The 22,570-nt window shown below is 36.6% G+C and overlaps 1 protein-coding gene and 1 long non-coding RNA gene across 2 annotated transcripts in view; one reads left to right on the top strand and one right to left on the bottom strand.

Moving 5' to 3' along the window:
• LOC138695891 (uncharacterized) overlaps positions 1 to 22,570 on the top strand; it is a 209,759-nt gene that overhangs the window by 131,465 nt on the left and 55,724 nt on the right. The gene's annotated exons all lie outside the window — the stretch shown is intronic.
• On the bottom strand, positions 8,002 to 21,961 carry LOC138708799 (uncharacterized). The gene is made up of 4 exons (XM_069838989.1): positions 21,548 to 21,961; positions 13,460 to 13,646; positions 10,452 to 10,599; positions 8,002 to 8,497 (listed from the first exon to the last, which is right to left on the bottom strand). Exons 1-4 carry the CDS (start codon positions 21,956 to 21,958, stop codon positions 8,197 to 8,199), a joined length of 1,047 nt encoding a protein of 348 aa, XP_069695090.1. The 5' UTR covers positions 21,959 to 21,961; the 3' UTR covers positions 8,002 to 8,196.

Raw genomic sequence — 22,570 nt, 5'->3', positions numbered from 1 at the left:
CATTTGAGTTCAGAGTCCTGTGCCAACAGGTTAACTCGCCGTTATTCGAGAACCAGTAAAGATTTTGAGTGGCCATCACTTTTAAAAGTAATTTCCATCCTTTCTCAACATTTCTCTCGCTTTGACCCCCCATCTAACGTGAAAAACAAAAACGTTTGCCGCTTACCAAAGGTGAATATGTAAATGTCTATTCTGAACAGATCAATCTCCATCGAAGTTAATTTTTTTTTCTCACTTTCCAAAAAAGATTTTCAGTTCGATTTTTTTTCTATGCTTTCCTTAGACATTGAGCTATCAATCCAAAAAGTTACAGCGCGATTGATTAAGTATTATAGGAGCTACGACATGATATATATATTTAAAGAACCGGGAAATGTATAGCCAATGCTTCCTATAGAACTGCACGGCTCGAGCGACATTGCTTCCTTATCATTACTACAGTCCCGCCTAGACGTCTGATACTGTCGAGAGTGACTAGTATGGTAGTATCGGTAATCTCGGGACCAAGAGAATCTCGTGTTCTCTATCAATGAGTCATTTGGCTACGTTAGGTACTCGCGCACTGAGCGAGACTGCGGTGGTTACGCAACCGAGAACGGGCGATAATATGAGGCAGTCTGCCCGACTCTACTACTAATACCTACCAGGCCATGTCTGTGGCTCAGGTCTTCCATCCAAGCAGCCCGGGTTCGATTCCCTCCAGCTCGTGATGGAATTTGTGGTGGGCAAAGCAGACAGTACAATGGGTTTTTCTCGGGTTTAATCCGGTTTCCGTCTACCATTCCACCAACACTATCACCTTCCGCTCATTTCAACAGTCATCTGAATACGGTAGTTAAAAATAGACTGTGGTGAAAGCTTGGGTGTACTGGTTTCTGATGCTGATACAGGAAGTTATTGGGGATACGGACCCTGGGGCTTATCAAGTTATCTGGGGATGGGACCTGGCTCTGTCAGGATTGAGGCAGGATGATCGACATGTCAGCGTCGTATTTACTAATTCCACCCAGGTGGTTACCTGTCGGGCTTAGATAATCATTACTAGAGTCCGGATTTTTATGTAATATTGACCCTAAAAATATGTACATAAGTATGCAACTAAAAACCTCAAAATATGTACTAAATATGTAATATAAAAATTACATAGAGAGTTAAATATAAATTCTTATTACGTATTTAAAAAATATTTTTATTTTAACTAAATATCGGAGACCAGGCAGCCGATGGACAAATGTGACGATCGAGCAGAACCCAGTCAAAAATCTGCTGAGCCAAGTGGAGTAGTCGACCAATCGGGACAACGCAACAGCATATGGTCAAAGAGACAACATGAGTAAGCAGGAAGCAGAAGCCACAAAGCAACAATAAACTATCTTTACGGGAGGTCAAGAGAAGGTGCGGATAATTTTCAGAGTAGACATCAAAATACAACAAGAAGGAGGGGAGAAGAGATTATGCTTTTATCACTCCAGGGCAGTCTTTTATCGCTGTCGGGTAGAATTAAGGGCCAAAAATTTACAATTTAAGAAGTTGGTGCATGAGCGGCATAAAATAAAAATATCAGAAACGAAAATGACACTTAAAATTAACAAATTTAATATAGTAGTTTGGTGATGTAATGTTGGTAAATGGTGTTTGTTTTAAGAGTGTTGCGTGAGGTTAAGGAAAGAATGAATAAACTAAAATGAACTTGAAAATCATGTCAGACGACAGTTGAAATGAGGGGAAGGTGGATAATGTTGAAATGATGTGTATTAAGAAGAGAATCCCTGTGAGTAAAGCCATGTGAAAGTTGAGTGTAAAATAGGTATACTTACTTACTTACAAATTCCTTTTAAGGACCCGCAGGTTCATTGCCGCCTTCACGTAAGCCCACCATCGGTCCCTATCCTGTGCAAGATTAATCCATTCTCTATCATCATATCCCACCTCCCTCAAATCCATTTTAATATTATCCTCCCATCTACGCCTCGGTCTCCTCAAAGGTCTTTTTCCCTCCGGCCTCCCAACTAACACTCTATATGCATTTCTGGATTCTCCCATACGTGCTACATGCCCTGTCTGCCTCAAACGTCTGGATTTAATGTTCCCAATTATGTCAGGTGAATAATACAATGCGTGCAGTTCTGCGTTGTGTAACTTTCTCCATTCTCCTGTAGCTTCATCCCTCTTAGCCCCAAATATTTTCCTAAGAAACTTATTCTCAGTAAAATAGGTATAGTGGTTATTTTCTGTTGTGTAATTATGGAGGGGGATTTAGTAAAGTGTTAGTATAATGATTTTAAATATGATAGTTAAAATTTCATAACGATATTTTGAAAAAGTAATAATAAACAATAGAATAATATCCTATTGTATATTATACTGTATGAAAAGTAGTAGATTGTTGCAATTACTTGAAACGTATAAATATAAAGGCTAAAGTAGGAAGAGAAAGATGGGATGTAGGAAGACCGTAATTATAGATAATCTAGTGGCTTGTGCAGCAAATGCTGCAAACTAAGTTCATTAGACGTTCAAATAAACATTTTTCAGATTTATTTTCAATGAAGAATACCAGACATTCTGAAAGTTATTTGCTTCCATAATAATGAAAGATACTTCCTCTCGAGCCAATACTGAAGAGAATCACGCATATAAATAACTACACCACACCCCATTAAATATATAAAAAAGACCCAACCCCACTTGATAAATAACTACAAAAATATTTGATTTTTAATAATACTATCTTACGTAAGTTTTATAGCTTTCAGTAACATATACTATATATACTATATAGCCGCCACTCAGTAAAATATAGAAATCAAAATCTAATTTACAGTAAGTTATTCTCTACATCTACTTATATAACCCCAAAACGTTTCACTTTCATATCATCAATACAGCATTAATATGTATAATTAATGAAAAATAGTCACATCATGGCATTAACTACAATAATATTTTATTTCTTATGGTAATAATGTCATCAAACCACCTCAAGTTTTGTAAATTTTAACATCCAATACACAGCTGTACCCAGAAAATTACACACCACAGAATCGAACCTGTAAATTATTTTTAGTAAGTTAGGTTTTTAATAACCAATTTAATTTGAGCTCTAAATATGTCAGCATTCTTGCAGATCATGGCCTTCGTGTAATATTGTTTACTGTATGTGTGTTTTGTTTTATTCTGAAATGCAATTAGCTAGTTCTCAAAACTGACAACGGATGGATTTTGGAAAATAGGAAAATTATGTTGAAAAATTGACATTTCACTGAAAACTACTATTTTTCTGAAAAACTTTGAGTTCCAAGCTTCAAAATGAGGGGCCATTTATTAAAATCCGTTCAGCCGTTTTCCCGTAATTTCCATTACCAATTCAAATTATATATATAGGTTCAAATTATATATATATATATATATATATATATATATAGATTATATTGGGAAGAATAGAGTGAGCGGAGTGTGATAAGAGAGTAGTAATAACAAATGGTGAATATTTAAGCTCAGTAAGGAGAAATGGACTGTTTGGAGTTACTTTAATATCAAGATTAGTGGAGTTATTTATTAGTTAAACTGACTTTTGGAATTTCATATTAATTGTAGAAAAATGTAATAGAAAGTTATGGTGGAACCCGTATAGAGAAATGTGGTGGTACATCATAATATTGTTATAGATGTTGATGACAATTAACATTATCATTATCATTATAATTTTAATTAAAATTTATTTCATACAAATTACTCATTTACATATGTCACGATATAGTTATTGATGCGAGTTGATTGTTAATCAAGGCATGAAGCACAATGTGCTACAAGATATTTCTCCATATTTTCAGTAGTTGAAGTTCAGTCGATGATTCTACTCGTATAGTATGTTCTCAGGCTATATTCCGAATATGACCTCTTGACATCGCAGAAGGTTACTGGTGCATATTTAAACAAATGGATGTGGCTGACAGCAATGTCTTCTGGAGAGTTTCGTGTTTTTCCGATGAAGATATGAGTAACAGTAAATAAACTGGCATAACCTTGATTTCTTTCAAGGACTGCTTCGAAATTTTTCACGACAACGTAAGTGACTGTCTTGTCCTGAGTGCTGAATTATGTAGGTATCCCATTATGTGCTGACAACATTGAGTTTAAAATTGTATAAATAAAAGGTATCCCCGTAACATGCCATGAAGGCACTTGGGGGCATGGAGGTAGAGCCCTTGCTTTCCATGACCTCGGCACTAGAATGAAGTGATGTGGTCGGCACCACACCCTCTGACCGCCTTTTACCCCGGGAAAGACCCGGTACTCAATTTTGTAGGAGGCTGAGTGAACCTCGGGGCCGTTCTGAAAGTTTGACAACGAGAAAAAATCCTGCCACCTCCTGGGATCGAACCCCGGACCTTCCAGTCCGTAGCCAGCTTTTTTTATAATTTCGTTTTAGTTATGCTAACGTATTGATTAATTGTCTTTGCAATGCATTTTATTTAACAATATTTGGCATGTATGTTAATTTTATTTCAAAATATATAATTATCTTTAAAGTATGTACTATTCTGCTAAATATGTAAAAATATGTAGAATTAAAATTAAATATAATAATTATCTTAGCAGTCTAATCCCCCAACATTTTTAGTTTTCAGACAGATGCATACTAAGGGAAAAATGTGTATGTGTGTTTATTTAATGCCTACCCTCTCGACTTGCGTGATTCGGGTTCCCCATATTCGGATAGATGACAGGATTGTGACCCATTTTCATTTTCGGCGGTCCACGCTGTACATGATTTGTATCTGTGAAGAGTTATGTCGTGTAGTAGAGTGAGTGTATGTGTAAGTCTTCGTATAAGTGGAGTGTAGGGAATGGGTGAGGATGATTGTGAAGAAGGAAGGAGGGGAAACCCGGTGCCGGCACGTAGCCTACTCTTGTCGAATAGCACCAAGGGGGCCGCCAGTCCTAACGTCCCCATCCGACGGACGAATCACTATCAACACTGACATATGCCTTCTCTTCATATGCACTGCGGAAAGATTTGGCATAATGGTTCACAATTTAGTGATTAGAAGTTGTGCACCGCCATCTCTCCTAGTCCCATGGTAGACGTTTTACATGAACATTTCTGACCCCGCCGGGAATCGAACCGGGCCGGCTAGTCTGGAGGCAGACGCGCTGCCACAGAGCTGACTCGGAAAAAATATGTAATTACATAAAAATCCGGACTCTAATCATCATATATAGAGGGAGCATAATGGGCCAAACCAGTATCTAAGCGATTCGTCATTACTGTGGTGTTATACGTGAAAATGTTTTTTATATTATCTCCATTTGAAATTCAGACGACAATCACCATCTCTTATTTGATGAAGTATTCATAATTCAAGGCATATATTAATTAATTGTAATTTCTTATGTTCTTAATACATATTGCTCTGCACAACACAATGCACTTGTCAGTTCCGCTTGGAAGTATTTTTCAACAATGTCCGCATATTTTTTTGACCGTCACTAGACGTAATTGATAGTTCAGGAAAAGCATATGCCAGTACTTACCTTGTGTCTTTGCTTTGGCGCCGCCAATTTCAAGAGTGAGTCGACTATAAATTCATTACCCATAATAGATTTATTGAACTGTGCTTTCTGTATTCTTCACACCCATTTTCAGAAGCCTCACTAAAAGAACAATTAAAATATGTTTTTATTTGCAATGCAGGTGTATTTCTACGGGCCATATCGATTCCCGGTGAGGTCAGAGATTTTGGTGTAAAATTTCGCGCACAACTTCTAATCACTAGATTGTGCAGCAATATGCCTGGGATAATTTCCAAGTCTTTTCGCAGTGCATATGAAGAAAAGGTATATGTCAATGTTGATAGTGATTCGTCCGTCGAACGGAGACGTTAAGCCTGGGTGCCTCCTTGATGCTATTGGACAAGAGTAGGCTACATGCCAGCACCGGGTTTCCCCTTCTCATTTCCTCATCTCAATACACTACACTTACACAAACACTCACCTTAGTAAACGACATAACTCTCCATAGATACACATCATACACAGCATGGCCCGACGAAATGGTGTGCAACTTGAAAATGGGTCACTATTGTGTTATCTATCCGCAATATGCGAAACCCGAATCATGCAAGTGATGTGGGTAGACATTGGATGTACACACACATTTTGTGTACGCGACGCCAACTTCCTGATTTTCGGGATGTTAATTGCAATTTTCTCCGAATGTAGGCTAACTTTTCTTCTGTTAGTACATTTCTTCGTCTTACTTCCTTTTTTCGTCTAAAAGCTTTATTACGTAACTGCTGAATGAGGACAATCAGAAAAATTATATTTATTATAGATACAATAATAATATTATTGACCAGATATTTTGTATTCGACAGATAATGGAGAAAAAATGGGAGTATAAGGGTACAGTGCATCAGTTATTCATAGATTTCAAAAAGGCATATGACTCGGTTAAGAGAGAAGTTTTATATGATATTCTTATTGAATTTGGTATTCCCAAGAAACTAGTTCGATTAATTAAAATGTGTCTCAGTGAAACGTACAGCAGAGTCCGTATAGGTCAGTTTCTGTCAGATGCATTTCCAATTCACTGTGGGCTAAAGCAAGGAGATGCACTACCACCTTTACTTTTTAACTTTGCTCTAGAGCAGCGGTCGTCGGCACAGAGCACCCTAGGCTAGCGTCTCTTACCCGCGGAGAACACAGTGCACCATGGTGCACTCGTAGCTGCTAGCGGTATGCTCTCTGCCTCTTCCTGCTGCACGACGGGGCACACGGAACAGCTCCGCTTACCCTTTGGACATTTCAGCGAGTGCTGACGACCACTGCTCTAGAGTATGTCATTAGGAAAGTTCAGGATAACAGAGAGGGTTTGGAATTGAACGGGTTACATCAGCTGCTTGTCTATGCGGATGACGTGGATATGTTAGGAGAAAATCCATACACGATTAGGGAAAACACGGGAATTTTACTTGAAGCAAGTAAAGAGATAGGTTTGGAAGTAAATCCCGAAAAGACAAAGTATATGATTATGTCTCGTGACGAGAATATTGTACGAAATGGAAATATAAAAATTGGAAATTTATCCTTTGAAGAGGTGGAAAAATTCAAATACCTGGGAGCAACAGTAACAAATATAAATGATACTCTGGAGGAAATTAAACACAGATAAATATGGGAAATGCGTGTCATTATTCGGTTGAGAAGCTTTTATCATCCAGTCTGCTGTCAAAAAATCTGAAAGTTAAAATTTATAAAACAGTTATATTAACGGTTGTTCTTTATGGTTGTGAAACTTGGACTCTCACTTTGAGAGAGGAATATAGGTTAAGGGTGCTTGAGAATTAGGTGCTTAGAAAAATATTTGGGGCTAAGAGGGATGAAGTTACAGGAGAATGGAGAAAGTTACACAACACAGAACTGCACGCATTGTATTCTTCACCTGACATAATTAGGAACATTAAATCCAGACGTTTGAGATGGGCAGGGCATGTAGCACGTATGGGCGAATCCAGAAATGCATAGGCCTATAGAGTGTTAGTTGGGAGGCCAGAGGGAAGAATACCTTTGGGGAGAGAGGCCGAGACGTAGATGGGAAGATAATATTAAAATGGATTTGAGGAAGGTGGGATATGATGATAGAGACTGGTTTGATCTTGCTCAGGATAGGGACCTATGGCGGGCTTATGTGAGGGCAGCAATGAACCTACGGGTACCTTAAAAGCTAGTAAATAAGTAAGTAAGGAAGGAAGTATAATAATAATATTGATGCTACTACTATTAATAATAATAATAATAATAATAATAATAATAATAATAATAATAATAATAATAATAATAATAATAATGTGATATAGCATTATAGAATGACTTGAATTGTAAATAGTTTGAAAATAAATTGTGAATAATGAAGAAGATCTAAAGTAAAATTTGCAGTTATAATGTAACAAAGATAAAAGTGGTATAGTTTGTAATGAATACTATTTTATTACATTAAGATAAGCTGTAAAATTACTTTTGCGGTTTTCCATTTACATTCATGTACTCGTACATACGGTTTAAGGAGCACTATTCGGTTTTTTTTTCTTTTTTTTTTTTTCTTTTTGATGTTCAAAGACCTAAAGTCCAGTGAGAGTTGCATAACATGTAGGCTATCCTACTGTTTGAGGAAACTAGATTCCAACATTTTAATCAGTTAATCTGATCTTCAGTATCAATATTTAAATGTGAATTGAAATCGTATGTCACAACTTTGAGTCCTATAAATCCTCCATAGCCAGGGCATCCCTTGTGGTAAATTCCAGCTCCAGCAAGTAGCGTTGGTGGTTCAGGTGCTACAGGTTGCGAGTCTAGGAATGGCACAGTAGTTTGGGCCGCATCATTGTCAATATCAGAATGTGTAAACAACAAGAATTGGTTAGATCTTGAATCAATAACAGATCCCACTTTTGTCAGAGTTGGTACATCTGGATCGGGGAAATACAGTTGTGTTCTGAAACAGGTTTGTATTATGCATTTGCTTCGATTTCTACTTTAATAAAAAAAAAAAACATTGCAGTGTATTACCATTCAAAACATAGTTACTGACCATGGTGGCTCAGTGCTAAGACACTGCACTGGCATTCGAAAGTCCTAGATTAAAATTTCAAGAGTTGGCTAATCTGATCGGAATTTTTAGTGGTTCTCAATCATAAAATAATTGGTGAAAGATGAGTGGAACAGAGAAAAATTCTCTCCGACATCAGGATTTGAACCCGGATTTTCAGCTCTACGTGCTGACGCTCTGTCCACTAAGCCGCACCGGATTCCCATCCCGATGTGGGATTGAATCCTCTCAGTTTAAGTTCCACCTCTTGGGTTCCCTCTAGTGCAGCGCCGGGAATGAGAGCGGCTCCGTTTAGCTGGCCAGAGCTGCTCTCGCTCCGCAAGGCAAGCCAGAGCAGAACGCTCACGCGGTGGCGGGCTCACATTGTAACTACCTTCCCTGCATTAATATAACAAGAGCTACAGTTCTATTCATTCAGTCTGTCAGTACATAATAGTTTATAAAGATATTACATCAATCCCTAGTACAGTACAGACTTTATAACACTTTTATTAATTCAATGGAATAAACTTCACTCTATGCACACACACACAAATCATTAGGCTTATTTACACAATCTATATGCATAGTGCTTTATCAATTACATGAAGTTATTAATAAAATAAACGTATGTAATAAAGAATTTCAATCAGGAACACAAGAAGGAAATTAATAATAAACACTCTCTTACACTTTTCTTTTGAATGCATGTACTATTGTAACAAAACCGTACTTCTGTCAATCTTAAATCAATAAATATTTTATACTGAAACAAAACTATTTGAAACTCTACCAAAATAACTATGTGGTTATTTTCCGAGACATATGAGGTCGTTTCATTTGCATGATGCGCGCAAGTAGCGCCTCATGTGTTTGTGACTGCGTTTGGAAGACAAGATCCTTCATCCATCCTACACATACGCTCACCAACGTCTCCTGGATACTGAAGAAAGTCATGATCGACTGTTCACATCAATGAAGTTAAGATGGAAAGTCACAGTGCAGACGAATAATAAAACTAGAGATTTTATTTGAATTTTTGCCAAAAAGAAAGAGAATAAAAAGTATTTGAGTATTTACATAGTTCATTACATTTTCAACATGCAACTTTGATTAAAAGTGTAATAAATAAAGTACAGAAATGAATAATTAAAAAACAAACTTTTTTTTTTTCTTTTTAGATGAAAGAGTCCCCCATCGAATTAGCGGAGTTCTTAACTTCCATATCTGTTGTTATCTTTTTGTAGAACATTACCGAAATTCTATTTTCTGCAATTTGAATTATCTGCAAAACGATAAAAATAACCAGCCCGTTCTCAGGCAAAGATGACAGCAGTTATAGCATCTCTGGATTTAGTACACGATGATCCGATGATCTAACATCATCCAGCTCTGTTTCAATCCCGTAGCAGATACCCAACCAGCGCATGGGCATAAGATAATCAATGGTTTGTACATGAACTGATACATGAACTATTTGTTGAAACCATGGCGGAAACATTCCACCGTGGTTGAAACGAACCTCACAACATTCGGAGCCAAAGGCAACAATCTGACTCATTGTTCATTGAACACGAACCTCATCAGTGAAACAGCTGCGACACGACATTGTCACTCGCACTATCTGCTGGCTGCTCGCTGGCCAGATCACGCGTTGTTCACAGCAATGCGTTCCAATAACTAAACCTAGCTCTGTAAATATTGATAATAGGGCATTTATTTATATGACATATTTTGCTTAAAATATCTTCAGAAATAAGCTCCGTAAGTGGCGGTAAATCCTCATGAATCATCCTGTATATTATCAAAGCCTTAAAGTCGAGCAACAAGTGTAAGCACAAGACATAATTTGCTTACATACCGGGGTTCATCAAGAGGGTCTGGAGTGTTGTTGTTTCTGTACCATTTACTTTCCTGATCCAGATTGTATAGAGTACCAGCTGAAAAATTTAAGGGCGTGACCATGATTTCCAAATTCAGATGCGTTCTCAGTAGTCTGAAACGTACACCTACAAATAAATGGATTAAAGAATTACCAATTGTGTAAGAGTAGTGCATAAAAGTGACACTACATACAGTATAAAACCTCTAATTGAGGGTCTGGCTGATATGTACATATATTATCTGGCAGTTGAGGTTCTGGCTGATATGTACTCGTACATCTATTATCTGGCAGTACATCTCACTTGACGATATGTGTCAGAGGTAAAACAATTTGTTTGCATACATCTTAAGTCTGATTAGTATAATATATAGCTAGTCGAAAATATGTGCAATGGAGGGAGAAAAGAACGGGCCTCCCTACCCCATTATCTTCTGGCCTAGTTGTCTCGTGAGTGATGCCTTGTTGGTGTCACTTGTGGGGTCCAGATCTGTCTTTGGACAGTTGACTAAACAACATACGTATATAATATAAACTGCTTGCATTCTTGTGATAACTGTTGATTTTAGGAATTTTCTTGCAGAGATTACAGTAACAGTTTGCTAAAAGGATTATGTTTTCTCTTTCTGTGTAATTAAAAATACTACTAGGTATAATTTTTGGCTTCACACATAGATAGTTGAAGTTATCTGTGATTACAATGTTGCCTTAAAATAAAACATGAACCAGGTATGTAATAGCTGTTCAACTAATGTTCTATATTTTTGTGATGATAACGGAATTATATTATTGAAAGCTTTTATTTGATTGTTATAACCTTCCTCAAATTGCAAGGTAGGCCTATTTTATAAAAAATTATTTATTCCTGGAGAAAGAGCCAGTTCTTAACTGGTAATGAGTACTGGACTCATCTAAAAAGCTGTATACAGACAACAGCAGAAGAAACAATAGGGTACAGAGAAGGTGTGAGAATTAAGAAACCTTGGGTCACAGGGAAAATGTTGGAAAAGATGGAGGAAAGGAGAAAATTGAAAAACATCAACACAGAAGAAGGCAGAAGAAAGTACAGGAAACACAACAACGAACTAAGAAGAGGAACTCATAAGGCGAAGGAAGACTGGATGAAGGAGACATGTAAAGAAATAGAGGATCTAGAGAGAGAAGAAAGATATGATTTACTGTACCGCGAAGTAAAATGTTTGGACTTCACAAATAAAAAAAGCAAATCCATATGGTTGATAGAGGACGAAATCGGACATGAAATAACAGGCAAACGAGGAATACTGAACTATGGGCGAAATATGTAGAAAAATTATATGACACAGGGAATCGTCCAGATTACTTGACTGTAGAAGATGAAGGAGCCGTATCAGAAGACCATAAAAGGATTTCCTATTTTAAGGGAAGAAGTTAAATTAGCGCTTAGGGAAATGAAGAATGGGAAAGCAGCAGGAGTGGATGGAATCCCCATTGAATTAGTAAAATGCTTGGGTGACACAAGAAGGAAATTGTATCATTATGCAACGTAATATATGAAAAAGATGATTGGCCTGAAGATTTTACGGAGACAGTGTCGCTTCCAATACCGAAGAAAAATAACGCAAAGAAATGTAACGAGTTCAGGACTGTCAGCCTGATATCACACTCGGCGAAGTTTGCTTCGGCGAATACTGAATCGACGTTTATGTTCTAAGATGGAAGAACAGTTGGAAGAAGAGCAGTTTGACTTCAGAAAGGGAAAAGGTACGAGAGATGCAATTGGACAGCTACGAACAATCGGCGAAAGACACCTACAGAAGAATAAAGTAGTGTATATTTGTGGACCTAGAAAAGGCGTTTCACTGAGTGAATTGGAATAAACAGATGGAGATCCTAAACAAAATAGGTGTGAATTGGAAAGAGAGGAGGTTGGTCAGAAACCTTTATATGAAACAACGATTCAAAGTCAGAGTAGCAGAAGAAATGTAAGAAGGAAGTGAAATAGGGAGAGGAGTACGTCAAGGATGTCCTTTATTTACTTACCCTGTTCAACATCTACTTGAAGGATTTAGTGAAGAACTGTTTTCAGAACATGGGAGGAGTGATAGAAACAGGAAGAAGAATAAAGTGTATAAGATTTGCTGATGGTATGGCATTGTTAGCAGAAGAGATGATACTAAGGGATATGTTACTGGAGTTAAATGACAGCTGTGAGCAGTATGGAATGAACTTAAATGCCGACAAGACGAACACAATGGTCATAGGAAGAAAAGTAAAGAAGGTAAACTTGCGAATTCTAAATGACGCCGTAGAGCAAATGGACAGCTTCAGATACTTGGGGTATACTATAAGCAGTAACATGAGCTGCTGCCAAGAAGTCAAAAAGAGAATAGCAGTGGTAACGGAAGCTTTTAACAGAAGAAGTATCATCATCTGCGGATCTCTGGAGACAGAACTAAGGAAGAGACTAGTAAAATTTAATTTATCATTGTGTGAAGTAGAAACGTGGACATCACGAGGGACTGAAGACAAGCGACTAGAAGCATTTGAAATGTGGATATGGAGAAGAATGGAGTGTGTGAAATGGACAGACAGAATAAGAAATAAAGAGTGGATTAAAAAATAATGATACTGAAACTGATCAGGAAGAGGAAAAAGAATTGGTTGGGTCAGTGGTTGAGAAGAAACTGCCTTCTGAAGAATGCACTGGAAGGAATGGTGAACGGAAGAAGAGTTCGAGGCAGAAGGATATATCAGATGATAGACGACATTAAGATATATGGATCATATGAGGAGACGAAGAAGAAGGCAGAAAATACGAAAGATTGGAGGATGCTAGGTTTACAGTGAAAGACCTGCCCTTGGGCAGAATACTTTGAATGAATGAATACTAGGATCTTTTTACAGTTTAATGTGCAAGTATGATAAATTAAAGAATTCTTTAATGAGATAATTGGTCAGCTCCCTTAGCCCGTAATTTGTTCCCTTGACTGCATTTGGTCACTTACCTGTCAACACGTATCCTTCAGGAGCCACAAGGTCATCCAGATCAATAGCTCTCTCCCTCCATCTAAGGGTGTGATAGTCTTTTCCATCAGAGACATTAGAATCTGATATCCTATAGTCATCAACAGGTTTCCATTGCACTGAAGTCATGTTGATACCTCCACGTGGTAGCAGTCCTGCCTCTTGAATCTGCATATGAATAACTCTGTTTTTCTTCATAAAACGCAGTCCAGTTACTACCCTGAAATAATTATTTATTTATTTTATTTTTATTTATCTATTTTGTTTATTTTTTATTTATTTACCATACTAATTTATTTACTTATTTATCTATTCATGAACTTATCTGTTTATTTTACTTATCTTTTTATTTTATATCTTGTATTTATCATTTCATTTCATTTATCTATTTATTTTATCTATATTTATTTATTTATTTATTTATTTGTTTGTTTATTTGTATCTTTCTCTACCTAAAATTTTATCTTTCTTCTCCACTCGTCCCTATGCATCCAGTCCTTTTACACTCATCCCTATTCTGACCTCCATGAGTTTCCAGGCAAACCTTATTTTTTCTCCCAAGTGGACACTATTCCAACATCTTTCTGGGTAACCTTTTCTGTCGCATGTGTATATATAGCAATTCAATGTATTTGCGAATACATAATATGTTTCAACGAAATTCCGAACTAATTTCAAATGTTTGTGATCGATTCCTATACTATCAGGTATGGTTACATCATTGTGGCATTGGCAGGAGTACCACCGCCTTCACAGACTTTTAAAACTATATTTTTTCAAATTCACTCTTCTGTGTGAAGTTCCATGTTATTAATTTCATAATCAATATTTTTCTACAAATAATGCAACGGCAAATAGTTAATCTTCAAAATACAAAATATTGCCTATAATTTGGCAATGTGTATTTCACTGAAAATTAATTTTATTATTTTATATTAGTTATTTATGCAACTAGTGGATACTCTTGGTCATTATGGCATGAGTGAATGTTTGTCGCACTCACTATCGCTCGTGCGACAATTTTCACCAGTGTCTTAACAAGATTATTCACGAGTTGGATACAACACGTTATGGCATCTTAGCATTATAAATTGTAGGAAATAATTTATGAAAGAAATTCGGGATCCATAGCTGACAGAGTCTTCATATGTTCGTATCGATTAGTTGCGCCTGGCATTGACACTGAATAAAGTGAAATGGATTACCTTCCAGTTTATGTTACAAATGTTTCTTTATTTTGTTAATATAGTTTCTCTGAACCACAGAACTGTTTTATGTGATATTATAGAACTGATACAAAATTGTTAAAGATTGGAAATAAAAGATAGTTACCTCCTGTCCTGCATTTCATTTCTTGTTACGTTGCGCGTAGAAGCGGTAAGCAAGATATCAAGCGTTCCGGTATTACGTCATAGCGAATAGCTCATTGCTTTTATTGGTACGCATGCTATAATAAGCCGATTACGCACGATATTGGATGTAACAACCTGTCTTTAATGCTAGAATGGCATAAAATTACTTTTAGTTTCTGTGGGAAATATAATGAAGCATTGTGTAATATTATATAAAAACAAGAATAAAATACTGCACAATTTTAAATTCGCTGCTTTGTACTTGATTAAATATGTATACAACTTTAGTTTTGCAACACTCATGGGACTGGAATCACCTTAGCGTGTAACATCAGAAACTTTTCATTCAGGCTTGTACCATTATGTTGGCAGTAGTACAGTCGAATCTCAATACAACGAAAACTGATATAATGATTAGGGAACTATTTCTAATTTCGTACCTATTTTGTTTGCTACCGCCTAGTCTTATGTTATCCAGATATTTCTGCATTTCATTTACGTAGCATCCTCCTATTAAAATTCTATACAGTGAAAAGGATTGGGGTTGGTTTAGCACCGGCTTTTGAGCTGCCCGGATCGCACTGCCGTAATGCGACTAATGCGACCCTACCCATTGTTTTGGTCTTTAGTCAAAATTTGTTTTGCCGAAAACACGGCTTCCAAATTGTTAATGACTGTTTTCGTTGTTATATAGGTACGAGGTTTTGGAATCCTAATCCGCGGGTTTCTTCTTTATTCTCTGGGTGTTGTTTTAGTATTTGGTTAGCTTTGTGCTCCACTTCCATCGTGAGGTTACCATTGACCATTTTTGCGGAACATTTCCATTATCGTCATTCATTATAAATTATTTATTATCAATGTATTTTGTTATTACATCTTTATATGTTATCATTTCCCAATTATTGTATTTTATCAGGAACATATTAAGAATGGCTTTTATACTGGGTTCTAAGACTAGGATGCTAGTCAGTATGGGCCGTATTCATAGACATACTTAGCGCGGGCTTCCGGTGGATGATCAGCGTTTTTCGTATTCATAAACCAGTGTTAGCGATATGATATGATTTGAATTCCGTACTAGTAACCAGTGGATAGCCGGGGCTAGTTTAGCACGCTCGTAGCGCGTGCTGCGAAATGTCTATGAATAGCACCCTAAGATATTGATAATGCGTATTGTGTTTTATAGCGTTTTTTTCTGTTTCTTTCCTGATATGTGGTGACATGTTTTGACACCTTGTTGTGCAAGTTTATGGACTACTTCGGCAAGTACCTTTACCCTAAGGAGCATCCTGGGGGAGTCTTGCTGGGGGTCAGTCTCTACTCAGGATTAGGTTGTATGTTGCCCTTGATGCACTTAGTAAGGCTTTGGTAGCCTGGTTAGCGCCATGGAAGGAATGGTGGGGGTGTGTTCACATCCATGGTGTGGGTTTTTGTGGTGTCTTGTCACCTGGCGTAGAGTTTTCGCTCTTTTACATTCCTCACGCGTAGAGCGAAATTTGTCGGGGAGGAGTCTGTGGCGTTTCTTATGCCATTTTCCTTTTGTTTACCTTTTCTTCCATTTTTTCTGCTTCCCTTTCCTTCTCTTTATTACTTCATTTTTCTTATGTTGGTTATATTGAGAGAAAATTATTTTCCTAGGTTATCTATTACTGATTCAGAGTTTTCCCTTCAGAGTTCAGCATCTTCCTAACGCTTGGTTACTTCTCAGTAACAGAGCGTTATTGTGCTAGCTTTTCTTACTAGAAATTATTATACTGTGTCCTAGGGGTTGAGGCTAGTTTTAATTGGCTCATTTTGAATGTAATGGTTTTCACCTCTCTCCATCGGGCCTTTGCTGTGTTGGCCAGAACCGCAAGGAGTTCGCTAGACGCCACCCAACGAGTCAGATATCTAGCTCGTTGACGCCACCAGATAGAGAGGTTGCGTAACCTACGAGAGTTCTCTAGACGCCGCCAGACGGAGAGGTTGCATATCTGCAGAGTTCTTCAGCAATATTGATTTGTAAGCAATGCTTACAGTGCTTTCATGCGTGCTACGTCCCCGAATGTAGTTAAATAGCCTATTCTCAGCACTTCCTTGCTTTTATTAAATGGAAACCCTCTTTTAAGAAAAATTTGCGGTGAAGATAACTTATGTCTCAGCCACTATAGGAACTTGATAAAAATACCTTGAAAATGCCTTGGATTTATAATATTGATTACTAAAAATTGATGTGATCACTGGGAGATCTGTAAGCTCACCCAACCTGCTCTAAATACGTACCTTACTTATATACGAAAATCATCATGCGTGAATGAAGAATACGGCCATATTTCGTTAATGTAACAGTGGGTTTCAGTGTCGCCAACATAGTAATACTATACACCTAATCAAACCTAACCTAACCTGTCACATAATACTACACACCTGTAGTAACATTCTTCACATTTAGTATAATTTAGTTTGCATGTATTGCCGGCCCAGCTACTGGTGTCGGAAGTGGATCGTAATTCCAGGAAGAAAATATGGTAACTTCATAATAATTACATTTAGTTCGTGCAGTGTATGTTTTGTGATATATTAAATGTGTTAATGTAGTAATAATTATATATATATATATATATATATATATATATATATATATATATATAGTACAATAAGGATTGAAATGTGTTATGGTTGTGATAAAAGTATTGAAATTTGGTTTATAGCGCCACATTAGCAGCGATAAAAGTGTGCATTACTCGTTCAGTGGCCGGTGGATACTCTATATTGACCAAATCTGCTTTTCATCATCATGATCATCATCCTTACAGGTTATAGTCCTATATAAACTGTTACGATTACAAAAGTTTTCGGCCCATCTCTTCACAGGACATTTTTGTGATATATTACCCCAAGGTTTATAATTCAAGATCGCTCTAGGGATACGTATTCTGGTCATTCGTTGGATAAGTTGGTACCAAAATCTGCTTCTAAAGAAAAAAATAGTTCCCCAGATATCGGTAAAATAGTGTTGTATTGCACTAATCTTTTCTATGACAGATATGTAATAATAGCGATTTAGATTTTGCAGTTAGTAGTTGGCATATAACGAGGAAATTGAACATCACTTTCGATTTAATATAATTGAAGTACCATCCGTTCATCATAGATTTTAGTACTTACGTTCTTAGTGTCTGGACAATAATGCTGTAGCCTATCTTAGTTTCGACTTTGTAACTAGCAAGTCACTTCAAAATTTTATTTTTATCTCAATTAGAAGCACATTTTCTTTTCTACATGGTGGAAGTGAAATAACCTTGCAGACTTAATGGGACGATAGGGTAGTCTACACTTAAATGAATAGAAAACCTTTATTACGTTTTGTGATTAAATGCACGCTTAATTAGAAAATTAAGTTTGAAATTTCAGCAGTCCGCCGCTAACACACACTACTCGTGATACATACGTAAGACGTCAACGATCTCTGTGTGTCTCGGTAGGTGAGCTGCTATTTGCGTCGATGTTACCACGAGTTCAAGTCGTGCAGTGTCTTAAAATTGAGGTTTTTAAAATTAAATTTATACGAAAACCGCCCACGCTATTGAAATACACCAGATGGATAAATTATTCTTTATTAGATTTCCTATCGATATGCACAAAAATCACCATTCTACTCGCAATAGTTACCAAATAAGAGGTTGTTAAACATAAAAAAAAAAAACATTTTTTTGTGTGAAAAAAAAACTATGAACTTTCCACCAATATGATGATATAGTTTTTTGTCACATAAAATATGAGCTATTTGCTCTAGAAATCTGCAAGGCTATTTCATTTCCAACCTTATACATTTACCACAATATAATCACATGCCATTAAATTTATACAAATTAGCTTGAATATTTCAAAAGGAAATTATTTACTTTATGAGAATAGACTCATCATGCCATGTTTGCAGAGGAAGTGTACAGTTTCAAATACTTGGAGTGTACTATAAGCAGTAACATGAGCTGCTGCCAAGAAGTCAAAAGGAGAATAGCAATGGCAAAGGAAGCTTTTAATAGAAAAAGGAGCATGTTCTGTGGACCTCTATAGAAAAACTAAGGAAGAGACTAGTGAAGTGCTTTGTGTAGAGTGTAGCACTGTATGGGTCAGAAACATGGACATTACGACTAAGTGAAGAGAAACGACTAGAAGCATTTGAAATGTGGATATGGAGAAGGACGGAGCGGGTGAAATGGACAGACAGAATAAGAAACTATGTTGAAAAGAGTGGGTGAAGAAAGAATGATGCTGAAACTGATCAGAAAAAGGAAAAGGAATTGGTTGGGTCAGTGGTTGAGAGGAAACTGCCTTCTGAAGGATGCACTGGAAGGAATGGTGAACGGGAGAAGAGTTCGGTGCAGAAGAATATATCAGATGATAGACGATATTAAGATATATGGATCATATGCGGAGACAAGAGGAAGGCAGAAAATAGGAAAGACTGGAGAATGCTGGGTTTGCAGTGAAAGACACTATGACTGAATGAATGAGAACAGAGAATAATTTTTTTAGAATACTTCCAGTAAGTGAATAAAGAAATAACGATTACCTTAAGGGCATAATTAAGTTTGTTCCATTCTTCTCTGTTTTCATGCCTTGATTATTGAAAATGTATTTTGTCTGCACCTACAGTTTATTAAAAAATAATACTGTTGGAAAAGTTTAGAAATAGACTTACTTGTTGTTAGCAACATCTGCCGTGACTTGCCTTAAGTTGAAATAGCGATTAGACTTAGGTCCTTTTTCATCACACAAACAGAAGCAGTATGAGCAATGCGAAAACCATCGCCACCAGCTATCCACTTTCGTAGTTCCTCTGTTACATGATGACATCTTTCCAAGAAGACGTCCATTCTCATATTCAATCCATTTGTAACGTCTATCACTTTGGCTATTCTGTATAGAAGCAATAAAATTCAAGTCAAATTTACGCTATGTTGATAGAATATTATTATTATTATTATTATTATTATTATTATTATTATTATTATTATTATTATTATTATTATCATCATCATTATCATCATATTAATTTTCCTTTTCACAGTTTGTGGTTAAATTGAAGCGTCAGTCAGATTGAAAAATTCCTAATTCACACTTTCATTAATTTTTGTTTCTGTATTCAAAGAGCGTATTCCGAATCTCAGCGCTGAGCAATCTGATGGCATCACGGTGTTCCGAATTTCAACGATGACTTCACTGATGCTCCACTGGTGTCGCACCGGTTCCATTAGCTTGCAGAGGTGGTGGCAGTTTCCATCAGTGAATCTGATTGGTTCTTGTATACGGCGTGAATTAGCAGACGAATGACATCGTGCACTGTTGTGTCATGGCGGTGTGTTCTGTTTGGTTCTGCTGAATTGTTTGTAATGAGCACAACGTAAAAACAATATGTTAATGGCTTATAAGCGAACATGTCAACGGACCAGTTATTACTACTGGTTCAAGAAATAAATTGTTTATGCTCTCTTTTCTTTGAACGAGATGACAGTACGGAAATTTCGCAAAATCTTGCTAGCATAGCACAGACAACAACTTGTACAGCCGCCATCGAACCTTCCAGCAGTTTTGTTCCTATTTCGCTGCAGTGTGACGTCATTGTTGTCCACCGCTCCGGTGAGATTCGAAATACGCTGAAAGAAATACATTATTGGAATTTACATCTATTTAAATGTGGTCATATTTTTAATGAAATATCGCGTAAATGCATGTAAAATCAGAATTATCATATGGGGAAATGCCTTGAGGCTTTATGAAACATATTTTTGTTGTTAAAGTGGAAAATAACAAATTTAAAATAATATACGAAGTAACGTCAAGAATGTGAATTAAAGACATGGTCCATGTATATAATGCCTGAAAATAGCTATTGATCCTTTGCGTGTGTATTTTTAAAATAATATGTTTAATCAGAAACTACAGTCAGTGTATTGATATTATATATCTTTGTTGTTACCTATTTCTTTAAAAAGAATGTGTTTAACTTGTAATTTTAAGCCAATTTTTCTACTATTCCTTTACTGTTTACATTTGTTTTTAAATATTTTGTATTGCCCCTACTATTATTTATTGCCCTTCAAGAATTTTGTTATTCGTTAGTTATAAGTCATTACTTGTGTTATTATTTTAATCATTGTACTTGTTCCTAATCACGTATTTAACTTGTAACCGTAAATCATTGCTTGTAATATCCTTTTATTACTTTAACTGTTCCATTATTCATGAATTAAGTATTAATTTGAAGGTGAAAGTCAAACTTTGTTATATTAATGTATTATTGATTATATTTTTAAGGTCGTGTATTTACTCTGAAACGGTTAGACATTCTTGTATATCTTTTGCATTGATTATTCCTCAAACATCTCATTAATCTTTAACAGGATCCATTCTTTCATTAAGGTGCATTCTTCTACATAATTCATGTGAATTGTAACTGTGACCACAATTTTGTATTATAATTTTACTATAGTTTTTTGGTTATAAAATATGTATTTTGATGTCAACTATAACCCTAATATACCTCAGGGTGAAATAGGGTTTATTAAATTGGATAATAAAACTATAAAAAAATCAGAATTATCTCTTGACATTAGTTCCAATACCTGTAACTTATATTTAAGTTTTTATTAAAGTTAACAAAAGTAATTACAATTATTCAGATATTGTTGAGTTAGTCACTTGCACAAATTATTATAATAGTTCACTAAAAACTGTAAAACATAAACTCATCTCTTCGCAGACCCACATGTCTGAGTCAATGAATCGACAGTTTCTGAGTTTACCATTGCAGCGTTGCTGCTGGTAGGGACAGAATCGGTCCTCATTACATCCATGAGTCCTGGCATACGAGTAATCAGCACAGGATTCTCTACAACTATGCTCACTGTTCATGTCCACTTCATTTTGAATGTGTCCCTGTAATAGTCGTGTCACCTCTATGTATGTTTCCCCTTCAGAATGTTGCCGTGGATCACATCTCCACATAGCACGTTCAGCAGTTTTCATTGCCTCTTTCAAGGCAGCTACTTTCTGGATTATTCGTTCCTGGTAACGTTCGTGCATCAGCAGACTCAACCGTGAAGTTTCCTGCATAAAATAATGTTTTGCCTTGAATAATTTCATGGGAAAAATTGTTTCGGGGCCGAGTATCGAACCCGGGATCTTTGGCTAAGCGCACCAACACTCTACCAACAGAGCTATCCAGGAACTCTACCAGACACCGACTCAATTTTTCCCCTTATATCCACATACCTCAAAGTCGGCTGACAAATCGTCAAACATCCAATACTGAGAGCACACAAACTTTGTGTGACTTGAATTGTGGTTTTCTGTTAACGAACAGTGACGTGTATTATGTAAATCTAGCTTTCAGGTATAGCTCCCTGTGAACAGTGTTCATTAACAGAAAACCACAATGTCAAGTCACACAGAGTTGTGTGCACTCAGTGTTGGATGTTTGACGATTTGTCAGCCCACTTTGAGATACAGTATGTGGATATAAAGGGAAAAATTGAGTCCGTGTCTGGTACAGTTCCTGGGTAGCTCAGTCGGTAGAGCGTTGGTGCGCATAACCAAAGGTCCCGGGTTCGATACCCGGCCCCGAAACAATTTTTTTCTTTAAATTATTCAAATCAGTTTCACAGGGAACTATACCTGAAAGCTAGATTTTGCAGTGTTTTGCATTGTACATTTGTATATATTAGTTCACACCATAATCTGTGATACGGTTAAACA

The sequence above is a fragment of the Periplaneta americana genome, chromosome 1 (assembly GCF_040183065.1).
Source record: "Periplaneta americana isolate PAMFEO1 chromosome 1, P.americana_PAMFEO1_priV1, whole genome shotgun sequence".
NCBI lineage: Eukaryota > Metazoa > Arthropoda > Insecta > Blattodea > Blattidae > Periplaneta > Periplaneta americana.
The sequence above is the reverse complement of the archived record's forward strand: the minus strand, read 5'-3'. Positions and strand labels throughout refer to the sequence as shown.

Bases quoted from the DNA above. Each gene is read 5' to 3' on its own strand.
- LOC138708799 (XM_069838989.1), bottom strand. From the start codon at position 21,958: ATGAAATTATTCAAGGCAAAACATTATTTTATGCAGGAAACTTCACGG. The intron at 10,600-13,459 runs GTAAGTGACCAA...ATTTATTTGTAG, and splicing joins TGAAGGATACGTGTTGACAG to GTGTACGTTTCAGACTACTG. The intron at 8,498-10,451 runs GTATGTAAGCAA...AACCTGTTTCAG, and splicing joins GACCCTCTTGATGAACCCCG to AACACAACTGTATTTCCCCG.